General features: G+C 37.3%; 1 protein-coding gene and 1 non-coding gene across 2 annotated transcripts; both read left to right on the top strand.

Moving 5' to 3' along the window:
* Positions 1-1,542: 1,542 nt before the first annotated feature.
* RANBP1 (RAN binding protein 1) lies at positions 1,543-10,352 on the top strand. The gene is made up of 5 exons (XM_026859887.1): positions 1,543-1,702; positions 3,556-3,713; positions 5,648-5,776; positions 7,685-7,750; positions 8,717-10,352. Coding segments are annotated over exons 1-5 (480 nt in total). The 5' UTR covers positions 1,543-1,700; the 3' UTR covers positions 8,842-10,352.
* On the top strand, positions 7,838-7,969 carry LOC113486344. Its single transcript, XR_003399575.1, has one exon. It is a non-coding gene; the product is annotated as a small nucleolar RNA SNORA77 (small nucleolar RNA).
* Positions 10,353-18,561: the final 8,209 nt, after the last annotated feature.

Genomic DNA, 18,561 nt, shown 5'->3' on the forward strand with positions numbered 1-18,561 from the left:
AGGTTGAAGGCGGCTCGGGCGCGTGTGTCTCCCGGGGCCTGTCCTTTGGCGGAGCCGAGCGTGGGAGGCCGGGGCGGTTCGCTCCCGCTCCGCCCGGCCTGCGCCCTGCGCCGGCGGCGTCCCCTCCCGGGCGTGAGGAAGCCGGAGCCTCTAGTAGGTGCCACAGCTTCGTGTGCGACTCGGGCGCTTTGGAGTGAGCGCTCTGCCCGTTTCCCTCCTTTCTTCTCCCTCTCTTCCGCCCATCCCCCCAGCCCGACGGACCGAACCCTTCGTGCCGGGCCCGGCCGCAGGAGCAGCTCCCCACGTGCTTTATGTCGCGGCAGCGCGGGATCTTATCGTGATAACGCCATCTACTTTCTCTCACGTGTGGCTATTGTGAATTACGCATTTCTCGTGGCTTATTTAATTAATTGGTCAAACGCAGAAGGATGATGAATTACGATATGGGATGTGCTACTTACTACTGGAAGAGAAAATATGTGAAAGTTTGGCCAATGTTTCTTTTCTTTTCTTTAAAACAGATGTGGATTAGTTTTTCTCAGTTTTTTTTCTCACATAGTGGAGCTGGGAGCATAAAACTAATGATAGCTGGTGTGATGTTGTTGACATAACCAGAATTTATTTTGTAACGTTTCTTACCTAATTCCCCATTGCCCCCTTTTTTATTATTTAAAGGTTATTCAGAATAGAGCCTGTAAGAGCAGACTCTTTCATCTGTAAAGTGAAAATAAGATTTAAGTGTTTTTGATGTATAGGCTTTTTCCTTTCACTTATTCAAACAACAAAAAATCCCAAGTCTGTTCTCTTGACCTGAAATAACTGTTTGTGGCCTCGTTAAACTTGCAGATGAATCTCCCTTCTAGGCTTCTCTGCTGAACGTTTGTTACTGCATATATACAAAATATTAGACATGTTTATCATTTACTTACCGGTCATGGCCTAAAAACAATTCTTAAGCTTAATGAATGCTATGACTGATTCTTAAATAACTAAATAGGAAGTAGTGTTTTGGTCATTTACTCATAATCTGAAGCTCTCTGAAGAGGAACTTGAGTGTTGCAGCTGTGCTTCATAAGTATCTTTGATTATGGGTGATTCTGATACATAAGACAGAATAATGAACAATTGGATGTAGTCTATTCCTTAAGATGAGTTAGGTGGTTGCTTTGGTGTGTTTTTTCTTTTTTTTTTTTCCCCATTAATGATAGATAGGTTGTTAGCCACTAAGAAATAGTGCTTTAGTAGTATGAAACACATTATATAAGAAAATAAATGAAGAAATTATTTTCCATAACCAAGAGCTATTGCTCCAAGGCCAGGTCTCAGCACAGCTAGTAAGGGTGGCAGGGCTAAAACATGTAGCACTGCAAAAGCACCTTTTATTTTTTTTTGTAATATTAACTCTATATTGACTTTAAAGCCATTTGTTTTCAGGGTATTTCGGTTACTAAGATCTAATTGCTGAATGGTCATAAATGTTTTCATTTTAAACACAGATACGACTACTTCACATTTTAAATATATAGCAGGTTTTGTGTTTATGGTGGTTTTTTTCCCCTCTCTAGGAAACACATGAGGAGCATGATACTTCTACTGAAAATGCAGATGATTCTAACCATGATCCTCAGTTTGAGCCCATAGTTTCCCTTCCTGAGCAAGAAATAAAAACTCTGGAAGAGGATGAGGAAGAACTCTTTAAAATGTAAGTAGAATATTTCTGTACATTATCTAAATGTTTATTAGGATTAAACTTGAATGTGTTTATAAAAAGCTAGAAAAGTTGTTAGGAATCTCTGCAGATGAAGTGGTAATCTAAGTTGGTTGGTATTTGCTGTGATGGCAGAAATTGAGCGGGGGGGATGATTGGTAATAATGCCCCAAGACTCTCTGGAACAATAGATATCACAAATCTGGTTTTAGTATTGTTTGGCTTAAAAGAAAGCATTAACTTAGATAATAATTAGACGTTTGAAATGGCGTGATTACAGCATAACACAAGTATCTTGGGGAGGAAAAAGAGATGTGTATAGTATTGCTACCATGCATTCCCAGTATAAAGGGTGACATATGATATACTGAAACAATAAAAACAATAGGGGCAGTACATTGTTGAGGCTTCTGTGACAGCACCTTTCTGTTGTTTTGAACAGTTTTATCCTTAGATTGGATTTATTGTCAAATCATGATAGCTTGCTTAAGATGTATGATATGCCTGAAGAAACATGTAGGCTAAAGGCATAAGACATACTTTGAATATGATCCATGATGTCTTTGCTTTAAATAGGTTTTTTTTTTAATACTGCTTTGACTTAATTGCAGAAGGGTATTGTTCATCTGGAAGAGAGATTTGAGTTCTCATACAGGTTCTGGTAAAAACTACAGCAGTGGTCAGTTTCTGGCAAGTAGCATGGTGAGACCTCTGACCATTAGATCTCTGCACATGTGATGTGCAGTATTAGATGGGAAGAAGAAATTTTTTAATTTAAAAATGAGGGGGGGAATAATAGTGTAAGTTCCAGTTCTCTGTAGGTTCATTTATACATCTGCAAAGTGGTGAAGAAGGAAGGGAATCCTTTTTTTGAATGCTGGTTGTTCTGATAGCTAAAATTAGGGGAATCACCTACTGAATGCTGGCAGGACTTGGAAGGACTTGCTTTGGAACAGAGTAGTTCATCTGAATCAGAGCATCTGTTAGAATAGCTTGCTTCAACATCTGACACCTTCTTTTGAAAGACCTGGCTTATTACAAGCCCCTATGCCTTGCTTTTTTAATAGAAAAGTGTATTTTTATATTTATCCTGTAGTGTGAGCCCGTGCTTCCTTTCCTATAGCAGTGTCTTAAACTCCTCAGTAGCAGAGCTCAGACTGTCTCTTGGGTCAGTTTTGACTAATGTCCCAAACTACTCCTGTTTCTCTTTTGGCACACTGGCAGCTTTGAAGATGAAACAGTGATGTTCTGAAGCAGGTATGTTGCACTGCAGTGCAGCACTAAGCTTCCTTTCTTTCTGTTGTAAGAATAGCAACAACTAGGTTTTGGGAGTTAAAAGGAAATGAGTGACTCTAGAGGGTGAGGCGCTTTGTTAACAGTTGATCAAACATTTGTCTTGGAATTATACAAGAGTCTTTACTTGGCCTCAAGCTGCTCAAATTTTTGAATTCATAAATACTGCTGGTTAGATGGAGCAGTTGTATCCATAATGTATATAAGAACTCTAGCTATAGCAAAACCTGTTGATTAGCTACCTTAATTTAAAAGGTTGCCTGCACCAATTATGTTTATCATTCCCTAAAAGCATGTCCAGAACCTGTTGAATTTTAGTATATCTATTACATAATTCCTAATAGTTTGTTATTAAATGTGAAGTTACCATATCAGTTTCTAAATTTGTATGCTGAAGTAGAATAGGGAACCTTACAAAAGGAATTGTTTTCTTCCCTATATGTGGCTGTTTTTAAAAAAAACAAAACCAAACCTACTGAATTGTTCAGTCGAGTATACTGTTTGATAAATGTTTCTACATGCAAGTTAACTTCTTAAATTCTCTCTTATTCAAGGCGAGCAAAGCTATTCCGGTTTGCATCGGAGAATGACCTTCCAGAATGGAAAGAGCGAGGAACTGGTGATGTAAAGCTCCTAAAACACAAGGAGAAGGGAACAATTCGCCTCCTCATGAGGAGGGATAAAACCCTAAAAATCTGTGCAAACCATTATAGTATGTTATATGTTACTGTACTTCTTGGTCTTGTTTTAAAAAGTAAGCTTGTAGAATTGTACATTGTAGACTAAGAACTCGGTGGTATTTTAGTAGCAGTTAGAGAATTGCTGTATGCCTTTAAACAGGCATCAAGTTTATATTAGACTGTAAATATAGTTGTCTCTTGCTCTGCACACGAGGCTACAAGCATCAAAAATTACAAGTGCTTATTTTTATTAGTGGAAAGAAGTTATAGTTGGTTTTGGCAGTGCTGGCAAGGCTGTCATAAAGTTGGGTGTTTTTTTTTCTTCAGACTCGATAGTGTTCTAAAGACATTTTAAAATTTATCTGGGATAGACGTGATGGATCCCAATGTGTGTGGGTGGATGTTTTTATAATAGAGTGTAGAAAATACTGGCCTTCATACTAAGGATAAGAAATTATGTTTTCTGGGTTATTTTCATAAAAACAATAAATAAATAATCATGTAATAATTTACTCCTTTGGGCTAAATGCATTGGTAGAAACAACTGCTTAATCATCAGAAAACAGATACTGAGGTGCTAAATTAATCTGTGGCTGCCTTTCTCTGCTTGTGAAATAAACTGAAATGAACACGGTATATTCAGCTAACTCATTCAAAAAGAATGTGTATTCAGAGTTGATGGAGCAGGAGAGGTTTTTTTCTTTTGATCCTCTTTGTACAAAAATAAGCATGAAAAGGCAAGATAGACTTGAAAGTCAATATAATTAGCAATAAGTAGACTAATTCGGTAATGTTTTGTTACTTGCTTTGGTAATACACAGGTTTTCATATGAGGAGTATATTCTGTGGAGCTAAACTACATTTAGATAACTTGAAATAACTTGTTTGAAGTAGTTTAATACAAATCTGAAGTCAGAAGCAGTAATGCTTGTTTTCTCTGGGTAGATATCTTCAGAGAAAGTCAGACTTTTCAGAGGACACAGGTGTTCCTGTTTAGTAAATGAAATGGCAAGTATGAAAACAGTGTAGTCACCAACAATAAACCTGTTTGGGAAAATAAATGTTGCAGATATGCAAAACAGAACTGATAAATTTATAGTGTTCATGTCAAAAGTTTTTGTTCTTGGAAAAGCTACTTTCAGTATAGATTTTTAAATTGAATTTATGGTGATTCACAGGCAGGCAAAAATACTTCATTATTGCAAAATATTAAATGAAGCAAAATGTAAATTGATCTCTAAATTTAAAAAAATATGAGAAAGTGAGTTGACTCTCCAGATTTCCCCAAAACTAAAGAAAGGACTCAGGGGTCAGGGTTTTTTCCATGTGTGTAATGTTAGTTCTCACACTGCTCAAAGACTTTTTACATTCCAACTTCTTCAGTCAGTCTGGTGAAGTAATTAGTGTTTTGGAGGGAGTGGGCTCCATTTACTGGGAAGGAACAAATGGGTTGGAAATATGCCATGCACATTTTGCAGCAGTGCAGAATTCTATACTTCAGTAGAGCTTTAAGCTGGTAGGAGAGAGATGAACCTGATTTTGATGACTAATTGTAGGAATAATGCTTTTTGAAATATTTATGTAGTAGTCTCTGTGCAAAAGTGTAATGAATGCTGTTTGTGTGGATGCCTTTTCCTCCTAAGCCATTTGACTGTTCTTCAGAATTGTGCTTAGTGATTGCTTCTTAGTATCAGTCTCATCTGTTTTAAACAAGAATTGGATCAAACTCTTAGTTTCTTAACAATAGTGAAACTAGCATTCTTTTACACAGTAATGGTCTTGCATCATTTTATTTGACAATGTAAGGAAAAAGCATGGGCTCTACTGCCTTCTATTTACCCAAAAGTAATTCTGTGTAAAGTGCTTTACATAACTGTCGAAGTCAGTTGTCAATAAGATTTATGGAGACTGGTGTGGAAAAGGTTTACTATTGTGCTGTGTACATCTTTCAATGCTTTCTTTTCAGTCACACCCTTAATGGAGCTGAAGCCGAATGCTGGGAGCGACAGGGCATGGGTCTGGAACACACATGCTGACTTTGCAGATGAAAGCCCCAAGCCTGAACTTCTGGCAATCCGATTTTTAAATGCAGAGAGTGAGTGGACTGGCACTGAACTTCCATTGGTTGTGTGCTATTATGTTACATTGTGTGTCTAAACACTACTGCAAACCACTATTATAGATCTCCTGTATCTTACCACTGCATGGTAGTGTTAGCTAATTACTGCTTTAACACAGAAGTCAGTTATTCACTTAAATGTGTTGACAAACAGTGTAATAATTAGGTTTCTGGTAACATTGATAGAGCTTTCTGCCCTGGGCACTTTTTTAAACCTAAACCATTTAATGCAAGTGTAATGCCAGTTAGAATAAAACTAGAAGTAGTAATACAGTGTAGTAGAAATGAAAATAAAAGCAAGTTGCATGTGTATTTCAGGTGCTCAATGGTAGTTCTAGTTCAGATGACATTTTTGCATTAAAGCAAGGAAATACTGACCTGATATTCTGCATAAGCAGAATATTTGATTGATTTTTTTTTTTTTTTTAATGAACTATGTGGTATCTTGTTTTGAGTAAACCAAACGCTCAGTCAGAGGTGCTAATCAAACCCAACTATCATGCTAGTTGGTGTTTTTTTCTGGAGTGGTTACATTGCCAGAACAGAACGTAGGTCTGTAATTACATATGGATCAGCTAGTAAAGCTGAACGACAGTGTAGCTTTTTTTTTTTTTTTTTTTTTTTTTTAAAAAAAAAAAAGAAAAATGAAAGAGAAAAAATGTTATGTTTACTGCTTTAACATTTACCACACAAGTGTAGTGTTAGCTGCCTCTTCTTCCTACATGCTAGGTGGCCAATAAAGTGGCTGTATATTTTAAAACTAGATGGATTTGGCTACATCTGGGAAAAACTTGGTATATCTTGTTAGTTTCCTTTTCCTCAAGTCCCCCACATCATATTGCTTAGCCAAATAAATATTTCTGATCCACCTGCTTAGCACTTGCTGCTTTCTTAATCCAATACAAAATTAAAGGGTTTTGGTAACTATTTGCTCATCTTTGAAAAATCTTTCCCCCTTTCTGGTAGAGGTTGTTCAACTTAACCGAGTGTTTTGTCTTGAGAGAGTAATCTTCTGCTTGTTCACCCTTTGCAGTACTGACTAAGCAGATGACAGGTGAACAGACATAAGTATGCCCTTCAAGTATCTTTCCTTTATGAGATGCTTGGAAAGGAATCAATACAAATATTTTCTGGAGTAGTTTCATATTAACTTCTGAATTCTTGTGGGGAAATAGTGACCTCATGTGGCCAGTGACTGAGCTGGCATACCAGATTACCTCCTTGACAGTTCTGGTCTTGCCTGATCTGCTTTTGTCTTGTTGCTTGAATTGTGTAGAAACGTTCTAATTTGGCCAGCTGCTTGGCATGACTGTTAAATCAAGCGGCAACTTAAACCAAAACATAATGAAAGTTATGCTTCCTTAGCTATTGTAGTCAGGAATAGCTTGAGTCCAGGCCTTTCGGTATTGAATCTGAAATGCTGTACTAATGAAGCAGGCTTTATGTTCCATTTTTGATGTCAAGAACCCTGAATTATAGTAAAGATGTGGAGGTCTTTTAGGATATAATGTAGCTGATAAGCATTGTAGTTCAAAGCTAATCTTCAGTCTTTTGCACAGATAGTCATATTAGCAGTCTCTGACATATTCCTGTAGACTTAGAGACAGCTAGGAGTTACAGTAACTACAAAACAGCTCCTTCTGGCATTATGTCTTAAATATTTTGTCAAATAAGGTGCTTTAATAGACTTGCTAAAGAAAACAAACCGCTTCTGCACAAAGAATTTTGCATATCATCTTGTATGATTTTAAACTAGATTACTTTGTAAGTGCCTAAAGTTTTGTTTACACGCAACTTCTGAGGGCTCTTTCCTCAAAATTGGAAGTATGCAGTGTTGCAAGAAGGTAAAACTAATGAAAAAATACTTTATTTTTACTGAAACAGATGCACAGAAATTCAAGGCAAAATTTGAAGAATGCAGGAATGAAGTAGACAAGAGAGCAAAGAAAGGTAAGCTTAAAAGTTGAAGTGTAGCACTATGCCACTTTTTTCTAGCTACTGGGGTGGTTATAGCCTCCTGGAGTATCATTGTGTTTAGCAGACTCACTCTGTACTGAACTGCAGCCTTCAGTTCAGGTGCTTTTTCTGTCTGCGAGAGTAATGGTTCACAGAATGAAAATTGCCTTCTTTCTTGTAGAAGGCTGTTACAATTGCTGCTGCAACACTGCTTTTTTGGAAAGGCTACTAAGGAAGCATTTCTGGTTTATAGTACACAAATGAACTTAGAACACTGCAACCACAGTGACATTTCCTCCTTTTGATTCTCCTTCCCAAAGTCCACAAATACGTAATCATGCAAGTAGAATACTTAATTTTTATAGTTGTTAACATGTCTGAAGTTGTAGCATTTCTTCACAGGCCTCTTGATTTAATGCAATAATGCACTGCCTTGTAGAATTGCCTATGTGACAAGATACTGAATTATTTCTTTCTGAAATACAGATTACTAAGGATCTGCAGTCAGTGCTCTTCAAGATACTTAGATAGGAGTTTTTCAGTCTTAAAAACTTATTCCCCCATTTCAAACTGGGGAACTTGACTTTTGGGGGTTTTTTGTTAAGGCAGGCAAAAAGCAAGGGACTTGAGACATTTACTTGGCTGGACACTGCATGAAGTCTGTTACTAGTAGCAGCAAAGCTGACCAAATGTTAGATGTTTCTGTCACTAGGATTAGGCCCTCATTTAGTGACTAAAATATAAAAGTGACCTGTCTTGAACTCTGACCTCTGAGGTAATTACCAAAGGAAAATTAATTACTCCAGTGCTCAGTGAAGAATTTCTTTATTTTGTTCTTATTCTAAATACCAGCTGTGTCTCCCCACCCTCCTCACCCTTCACTTCTCTACCCTTTTTTCCCCTGTAACAGGAATATCCATTACTGCCTGTATGTAACTTTTTTCCTAATCAATCTCTTAGCAGGCACAGACAAAAATGATAGTGCTGATAAAGTTGCTGAAAAACTAGAAGAGCTTTCTGTAAAGGAAGAGAGCAAAGAGTCTGAGAAGAAAGAGACCAAGGAAAAAACTGAAGAAAAGCAATAAATCATCTTGGGCCTTGCAGTTTTTCCCTTACTTTTTTCTTTCTTTTTTTTTTGTTTTTATTAATTTTTACAAGGGACTTTATAAGGAACTGAATTCAACATTCAGATTGTTTTTTCTAAGCTTTTGCCCTTTTGAAGATGTCTTCAGAAAATCCATTCCCCAGTCATGAAAATGTACTGTGCTAACTTTCTTTTCCATAGTGGAAACACTTATTTATAGTCATCCAAAAGAGTGAATAAAACAAACTTGAACACAGCATCAGAGGACAGAACTGAGTTTTCTATATACTTTAAAGGCTTATGAATACTCTTGTTTCATTGGGTGTTGAGATGCATATCATCATACCTGTGGATTAACTAGGTTAACAGACTTTACCAACAGGAAAGATTAAGATTACATACATATTTCTTATATGACTTCTAAAACTGTAAACAGACCTTTCACACTTTCTGCTCTGTGTTCCTGAGCAGGGAATGTGCCTGTGATTCTTGAAATGCAGCAGAGTTCTGGAATCAGGTGGTAGAACATTCCTGGCACACTATTAATGGTATGTCAGACAGTGAAAATAAAGATGGGGGAGAAAACTTATTACATGAGACTTCAGAAGTATTTCCTTCTTACAAAATAATCTGTTCCCTGCCCCCCAATTTGTTAATATTACAAATGCTCGACTCCAGCACAAAGTTGTTGCTGTGGTCCCAGATCTCCTGTGATGTGCTCCCTGCTGGCTGAAGGCAGCACCAACCTGTTAAATACTAAGGTGTATACAAAGGAATCTTGTTTAAGTACCTCACTATGAGATTCCTTGTGTCAGCCTATCATAAAAGTTGTACTCTAAAGTTTATAAGCTTTTTTTCAGGGCTTTGGAGCTTGCATTGTTTTTACAAAGTAAGGGTTTTGAACTTTTAAGATGTGTGGTGGAAGGCTGTTCTTCTTAGAGAGTAGTGGTCTGATATTCACTTTGGAACAGTTAATTATGCACATACTTGAGGGGCACTCTCCTAGCCAGAATGTGCGAATTGATCAAATCTCTTCCCTGCAAGTGTTTTCTGTTCATCTGGTTTCAGGGTAGTGCTAGAAAGTAGGAAAATAAACTATAGTAAGCAATAAAATCAGCACAATTTTAAAGTCTGATAGATAAATTGAATTTTCTTGTTAACCACTAATACAAGGGTAGTGTTGGGATAGTGGTGGAATTCTGTAATATTGTTTCCAAAATAATGGAGAACTGGACAAAACTTGCTAAACTTTAAATTGTGTGATAATATTGGATAGCAAGACCTTTTTATCCTCATGAAGAGGCTTTCTGAGTAGTTCAGGCTCTGCAGTCTACCTGAGGAAAAAAGATGTTTAAAAAAAGTCTTTCTACTTAGCACTGCCTTTTGATGCTACAACGAACTAGTCTTAAATCTGGAACTGCAATTATGGTACTCCCTTCATTCAAACAAAGGAATTCCTTTGGTGGTGTGCATGTTCCTCTTCAAGTACAGCAGATATCAAAAGTCTGTTAAAGATGGTTGAAAGGTGAAATAAAATACTCTTTAGTGTTTCTGGTTTGGAAATAACAAGACAGCTATTCTGAAGTACTTAACATTTGAATGTAAAAGCCAAATCTTTATCCATGAGTCACTGTAAATTCTCTGATCTGGTAATGTCAAACAGTGTGTCTAAATTGATAGAAATGACATTTAAAAATTTCAAAATAAATTTAAATTTTCATTTAAAGGATTTGCTTTTTATTTAAAGAACTCTTACTGGGAATGCATTTTTAGCCTGCAGGGGCATAGTGATAAAGGCAGTAAAATGGGTGAGTTTAATTTCACTGTCAAACATTGTACAGAAGAGGGGAGGAAACTCTTGAATGACTTGTCAATATCTAAGTTTAAGATAGATTAACTGTTTAATTTTATCACCCTCTCTTATTCCCCTCTTTACTAATTCATGCATGCTTAAATGATTTCAAGACATTTCTATTCCTGTTCAGGTTAACTGATCTGTGTTTGCAGTTCATGGATTACAACCATCCTTAATTCAGGTCTGCAGTCTCAAAGAGCCAAGTTATGAGGGACCACTAAGTAAATTAATTTCTCTGGATAGCATTTGGCTGAAGAATGTCCTGGTCTTCTAAACTAAAGGATGGTTAGTCAGTGTTCTGGTTGCTTTAGAAGCCATAGGTGTGCTGTTCTACAGATTAAAAAGCAGTAAGTATTTTTAAAATGGATCTCTGAAATAAGGCTTTTTTTGTGTAAGTCATTCTAATTATAAACTTTCCTATATGTAACATAGATTACCAAGAGATGTCCTTGAAATGTTTTTGTAGCTTACAGTATACTGAGTATTCTAGAGTTCTAGCTGATGTAGTGTCGTCTTGTCCCCCCTGCCCAGGTCACCAGGTGTTTGTGCTTTCCCACCATCTTCACCGTTAATAGGGTTATTGAGATGATAGAACCTGGCCTGTCTTGTCAGGCAATAGAGTCTCAAAATAATAACTTGGCTCAAAAATTGTAATAGTCCTTTGACAAAAAGATAGACTTGTAGTGTAAAAGTTCATTCCTGAATTTGTGGGCAACTACCAAAATGTCAGTTGCCTTATACTTGTTTCTGAAATGGCAATAACTTAAGTGTGATTTAAATGTCTGAACCTGTTTGAAGGTATTATGTCATAGTAATAATGGATCATGCATAAACTGTTCTAATTCATTGTTCAGGCACAATATAGAAATTCACTAAGTCTTTAATTTCTGCACTTTATAGGGGTGTGTTGAGTCTTAATTTGTCTCTAGAATTCTAAAGACAAATTGGGTTCTAGGCTTTTAACACCTGCAATGGAAGTGGCTACTTTCTCTTCTACTCGGAGTGAGGCAAGGTAACTCCTAGCATGTTTAAATGTAGACTTAAAATAATAGGGAATATAGTTTTGTTAATGCATCTGGCTAGAGAATAAAGTTGTTTTAAGCACTTCAGTAACAGTTACTGAGAATATAGCTGAATCTTACAGAAGTTACAAGTTTTTAAGATGTTTTAATCCACTTTTGGTAAAAATAGGAACTACAGTAGGATTAGTAAAGCATTGTACAAATTTGTACAAATTCTGCTTGCGTCCAAGTGCAAGAAAGATGCTATATAGCCAGGCTTAGTAACCCAGCCTTTGTTGATACTCATGGTTTTGTGTGCATAAACTGGATGGATGAGTGTCTGACAGCTGAATAATTAATTTAACTTAGAGATAGTTCAGGTTGTCTGAGCATCAAAATAGTATCTCCTTAACAGGTAGTTAAGGTCTTAAAACCGACAAGTTTTTTTATTATAAAAATGAGTTCAAAAATCCCGTGTTAATATTTGGAAGACTACACTAACAGGTGGGTGTTTTTCTCCAGGAATAAGCTTGTATTAGTGATACTAAATGTCTCATTCACAAATTGCAAACACCCCAACTTGCTGTATTTTAACACTGTAAATGATTTTTTTTCCTGTGTAATAAGGTAGCTTGTATCAGACACAAGTTCTCTGTGATACCAAAAACCTCAGAAAATTAAAATTCTTCTCAACACTATGCAGACATGAGAATGTTGTGAATCTTTATTATTTTTGATGCAACATGCTCAAGAAATACCTGTACGTAAAGGGCAAAAATATGATTCTGAATATTTCTTTCAGTTTTTGTTACTGAATGTCTTGGAACTTGTTTAATTTAAAAATTTGAAGGATTTAACTGAAAAATGAGAGAATAATTTGTAATATACCTTCATCACGGGAAGACCTGTGACAGGGCTGTGTGGAGGTGGAGGAGAGGCAAGGTCTGCAGGTATACCATTGCTTTTCTCACTTGGTATTCTGTGTGGAGGTATTTGGTTCAGAAAGGTCCCCAGCCCAAGCAGTCCTTCCCTGCCTGTGACGGAGCAGCTGCAGCCCAGAGTAACTGAACCAGTTGGGAGTATGGATTTCCCAGGTTGAGAAATCTGCTGGGTCCAGAAGGTGCTTTGTGCTTTGTGGCTAATGACGAGTCGTGCCAAACTCTTAACTTTCCACAACAGAAATGCTGTGACTTATGCTGCTTCACTGATCAGTGCGTTCCTCTGAATAACTTAGTGGAAATGTTTGATGTTAATAGATGCTCTTCTCTAAAGATAAAATTTTCTGATTCAGAATTCAGAAAACTAGGCTTGATACTTTTTTAATACTGAATTTTAATTATTTGTATAGAAACAGAAATTGAGGGGAAATAACATTATAAGCTCCCTTCCTGGTTTTTGATTTCCTCTACAGGTTACCATCAGCTTTCAATGCTGAGTAGTTACAGTGGTGTGGTTATTTAAAACAAACCACACCTCTCTCCAATTAAGTCTCTGTAGCTGTATTCATTTATGACCTTCTGTTCCCAGTACACCTGTCCTGGCTGGTCCAGCTTGTTTCTAGCAAGCTGTCTTTTTCTAAGGTGTATATGGCAAGCTAGTGTCTTAATTTTGATTAGCTAAACTAATTTCAAAGTATTCTTAAACTGCTGAGGTCTTGCCCATGTGTAAACTTGTGCTAGTTTGGTGAAGTGAGATGTGCATAGAGGATTTTTTAAAAAATTTTTAATCTTTTGGTTTATTTAGGATTTACTTTAAAGGTCTTCCTTGTTAGACTTGGCTGGAATTACTCTTCTAAAATAGAAGGAAGAGTAATTACCAGTCTTTCACTAACCTTAATTAAATCTTTGACAATGTATCGTTTTCAGAGTCAGGAGATAACAAAAACTAACTACAACAGATCAGAATTACTTTGCTTGATGAAGAAAAGTTTGAAGTAATCAGCTGTAGAGTTGATTGTACATGTAAGTGATTTCTCAGACTCTAGTTCATGTGAAAACACGGTGCTCTCAAGTAAGCAGCTTGTGCAATTACATAATAAGGAAATAATTGTTGAAGTTGTAAAAACTGACAAGCACAGAAGCAAAAACCCCTTACATTTAAGAGTTGAATAGTTCTTAGTATCTACAGCTATGCGTCAGATTTATGACTGCTGGTCTATTTTTCCAGTATGCAAATTTAAGCATGGAATGTCTTTGTCCACTTGTATCACATTAGACGTTAACCACTGACTTAAGACCTGGTCATATTTGACAGACTTGTTTGTGTAGCTAGTTTGCTATAGTCTCCTAGTGAAAATGCAACCTATGTTAGTTCCATAAATAAATAACGTTAGTAGACTTTTTTTTAAGTATTAATGGTGAAGCTAGGGTTTGTGGAGTATAGTTTGTCTGTTACACTTTTGACCAATATAATGACAAATGTTTTATGTACAAGCAAGGTGCTAGCACAATTCTGGATTAGATGTTACATACAGCAAACTTTATTTTGTGGAAGGTGTCTCATTACTGCAAGTATTTAACAAACTTTATAATAGTCTTAAATTTATTTTCAGCTTTCAAGCTGGAGAAGTCCAGATTTTTGTTGTTGTTATCCGTCTTGACTACAAATTTACTTATTCACTGTATTGTAGATACTAACTGTTCTATCAAGATGCACAATTTAATTATGAGCTAACAGAGAAGCTAATGGTGTCTCAAGTTTTTGTCTATTCATGTTGTGCTGGCTGTCCTCATTTCAAGTAGCTAAAAGTCTATAGTTTTCTCTTGCTGTTTTTCCGTAACAGCAATTACAGCTATGTAAACATTAACAAAGGTGGATTGGTCATTAAAATGACTGAATATTTTGGATTATTTGGGGAATGTCTCAAGACTATTCTATTAGGTTTAATTAAAGTTACATGGCTTCGTATAAATAGTGTTTATCAAGTTTTAATATCTTAATTTGCTTGCTGGTACATGAGCCGCTGTTGTCTTTCTGAATTTCATCAACATCGTTCAGAGTCATATTCCATCCTAGCGGAGAATGACACTTTATTAATGGTTTTAAACAGGGTGGTTGGTGAATCTTCAAAACTGTTCAGAGGCCTACGTTATTCTAATGTAAGTAGTTCCTTGTGGGGATGGGTTAGGAATCAGTCTGTAAATAGAGTAATCAAAGTCTCATAATAAATGTAACTTGACCTGCCCCATCCCTGTAGCTGGAAAACACATGTTATGAGAGTTCTGTTCTAAGCAAATCTATTCCATGGAAAACATCTACTGGCAAAACCTATAAAATTATGTCGGATATCAGTTTAAGCTACTGAAAAGTCATTATTAGGCAATAATTTCTTGATACACCTAGTAAGAAATGAACTACTAAATTATAATTGTCATATTAAAGTTCCAATGGGTAAGTCAGTAGGCCTGGCTTGTACCCAGAACTGATTAAACTTGCTTGGACATTTTGCTAGCAACATGCTGCACATATCCAGTTGTTCTGTGTACTGAGTGCTGCAAGTTTGAGTGAAAACCAGATTTTACTTAGCACCTAATTCACTGGTACTGCGTGGGTTGGCAAACGCATTTAGTGTAGTAAGCAAATTTAGCAAGAAAAGTAGAATTATTTATTTTGATCATTGTTTAATGGCAGTAGCTAATGTGAGCTAGGAGCTAAATTGCCAGTGACCAATAAAAGATTCCAGGGATTTTTCAGTACTTCCAAGTGTGCAAAATAAAAGAATATTCTTAACCATTTAGCTAAAGCTTCTAGCTAACATTAGTGCCATGATTTGATACGAAAATTGCATAGCAATCAAGATTTCAGCTTTGAGGATGGTACCCTGGCATGTGGCTCCAACACTGCTCCTGTGGTTGGCCCTTTCTCTTTTGGGGTAAAACCTCAGTAAAATCTCACAAAAAGACATGCAATTACTAGCCATACTCTCCCAGATTATTTTTAGATTGTTCTTTGCAACTGTATTTTAGTTCTTTGGGTGGTCATTAAATTTTTTCCTAACTCGTGCTGCCATTGCTGTTTACCTCAGCACTGCCAAGATAAGGTAGTGTGAATCCAGAAACTACACTCTGAAATAAAGGTGTTCCAGGAGAGCAACCTGAGACATGCCTGTCCTGCTTCAGTCAACTCCTCCGCAGACATCCTTACTGTTTGAATGGGAAAGTCATCCCATGGTTTTAAATATACTTACCTTATAATAGTGAGATTGAATGTTGCTCAGCAGTGCTCTATGCTGTTTTGAAAATAAATCATTCTCAAGAACTGGAACATTAGTAGGAAGGAAGTGTGGTGAACTGTAGGAATTGTTTGACACCAAATCGTTGAAATGTATTGTTTTCTGATAGGTAATTTACAGTGTGTAGCAGAAAAAAAATCTCAAAACACAATTCAGCATAACACTGTAGCCTTGTAACATGGAATGTTACAGCCCTGTTTTAGAAATGCTGGTTCTGCATGACTGCACTGTTGTACAGCAAAAGTTTCTTGATCCACAGGATGACTGTGCAGCCCAGACCAGGCTTGCAGTGATCTTTAAGATCAGTTGAGGTCTGGAGATGTGCCTTTTTTGTTGCTATGAAAGCTACAGGTCTTTGTGCCCTGATACCACATATTTGCACTGTTATCTTTAATATCCCTCTCTATAAAAGTATTGTATGACTGGGAGATTGAAAAAAAAAAAAAAAGAGCAGCAAAGTTGCTTGATGGAGTTACCTCCCTTCAGAACAGGAGTGGCTTGAAAGGTTGGCCCTCTAAATTGGGATTGTTGCAGTGAGAGTGTGGAGAAGCATTAGTATATCAGAGTGATAAAACCAGAAGGGTGGAAGGAGCAGGAGCACTGAATCCTCCCCACTTGCAAAACTGCCTTTGACAAGCAGACTTTCTAGAGAGGTGAGAAGCCTTATAAGAAAATACAACTGACAGTAATGAGGTGCAGAGAACAGAGTAGGAATAGTTTCCTTAAGAATAACTCCTATATTCACAACAAGGAATGTTACTGTTCCAGAAGGGCTTTGTCCTTAAAAAGGATTAAATTTAAGTAAATCACCAACCTCCAAATAATGTATCTTAAAATGAACTTGTACTTATTGCTCCCTAACTCCTGCTAGAAACTTGACACAATGCTTCTGTACCTCACCTAGAAAGGAAACTTCCATGTTCATGGTAAAAATGCAATCTGACTGTCACGTGGGAGAAAACTTCTTTACTTTTCAAACCCTAAGAAATGCATTTTGATAAGTGTCTGGCTGTCCATTACGAGGGTGCTAACCAGACTTCATAAATGGTCTATAATGCTGCTTATGATAACAGTTTCCAATTTAAAATAATATCAGTGGAACAATAATCAGGGTTCTGTTTGCAGCTGAAGTTCTTCACCAAGAATGGCTTGCGTGGGGAGGAGGAAAGAGCTTGCACTGCTGACAGGGATAAAGTGTCTGTTTATGTTGTGCAAGTGGTGCTAAACTAACTCATGACCCGAACGTATTAGGTGTGCTCCTGAAGTGTGGCTGCTGGCTTAGTCTTGTTGAAAAGGAATTCAGTTATCTACTTGGAGACCACTCAGCAATATGCATCAAACCATGGTAAGGGACAGTGACTGAGAGATTTGCTTCCCAAGTACACTTCAGATCCAATTGAATATGTTGGTGTAATGCACCTGAAGGCTTCCAGATCAGTACACAGAGTTTGGTTCTCTGTAAAGTTGTTGACCTAAATTTAGATTAGTTACAAGGGTTTTAAGAATCATTTATTTCAGTAAGCTGGCATGACAAGGAGTGGTGAGGCACAGGATACATTCAGTGTCCCCTAAGCATTCAAAAATAGCTTGAGTAGGTGATGTCCCTCTCCCTCCTCAAAAACCTAAGTCTGGAGTTCATTTTAAGTTGCCTTCTGGCTTTAGTCACTTTTGGGTAAAAATTGACATTTTAAAAGTTGTTCTCGGAGGGCTAGAGAATACTTTTTTTTTTTTGAGGGGGTGTGGTTGTTAGCAAAAGCTGAAATTTCATATAACCATATGCCTTCGGGCTGGAACTTGCTGGATTTGCTTATGTTAAAGCTGACGCTCACAATTTTTTTGCAAACTGCAAAGTTGGCCCTTACTTTTTTGTTGGGTTTTACTTGTTTTTAATACCTCTAGGATTGTGGAGCTTATCTAGTCTCTTAAAATGAGAAATTATAATGTCTTTTCAGAATAACTGGAATATATACCTTCTAGGGCAAGCTTACTTTTAAGAACACCCAACAGAAGCTGCAAAGGTGGCTTTTGTCATTTTATGCAGTGGTTACTTTATCTGCATGTTGGCAGCTGCAAATGGGGGGGAAGAAAGCCTTCCGAGTGGCCTTGAAGCCTTCCTCCCGTCTGAGGGTTTACTTCAAACTAAGGAGACCTGGGTGGTGGCCCCAAATGTGAACAGAGGAGCTATTCACACAGTGCTCCTTAGAACACGGATTTGGTGAACTTTCTGATGTTACCTTAAATTACCTCGTATTTCTGCCTCCTGATGCTAATGGACAGATTTATAAAGAGCAGAGTATAGTGTAATCTCATTTATTCATTTTAGAATTAGTTAGATTTGGCAGAGTGTAGCAGTTCTCTTAATAGTGTGAAACTGGGCTTAGCTGAATAAAACGGAGGGGTTTATTCACTGAGCTAGCAGTGCACAATTCGTGTCCGACTTGCCTAGTTCCGAATTTACCGCAGGCCCTGATCCTGCAGTCCGCCCCTCCGGAGCGGAGCCTCCTCCGCGCCCGGTTCCGCCGGGTTCCGCGGGTGCTGCAGCACCGCGGCGGTTTGCAACCGAAGCTCGAAGCACCGCTGCGGAGCGGGCCGCTCCAAGAGCTTTTTTTTTTTTTTTTTTTTTTTTTTTTTTTT

Source organism: Athene cunicularia (genome assembly GCF_003259725.1).
Source record: "Athene cunicularia isolate RWA chromosome 15 unlocalized genomic scaffold, athCun1 chr15_part1, whole genome shotgun sequence".
Lineage (NCBI taxonomy): Eukaryota > Metazoa > Chordata > Aves > Strigiformes > Strigidae > Athene > Athene cunicularia.

Excerpts from the sequence above, each read along its gene's own strand:
- RANBP1 (XM_026859887.1), top strand. Across the intron at positions 5,777-7,684 it reads CCGATTTTTAAATGCAGAGA|ATGCACAGAAATTCAAGGCA; the intron begins GTGAGTGGACTG and ends TTACTGAAACAG. Across the intron at positions 7,751-8,716 it reads AGACAAGAGAGCAAAGAAAG|CAGGCACAGACAAAAATGAT; the intron begins GTAAGCTTAAAA and ends TCAATCTCTTAG.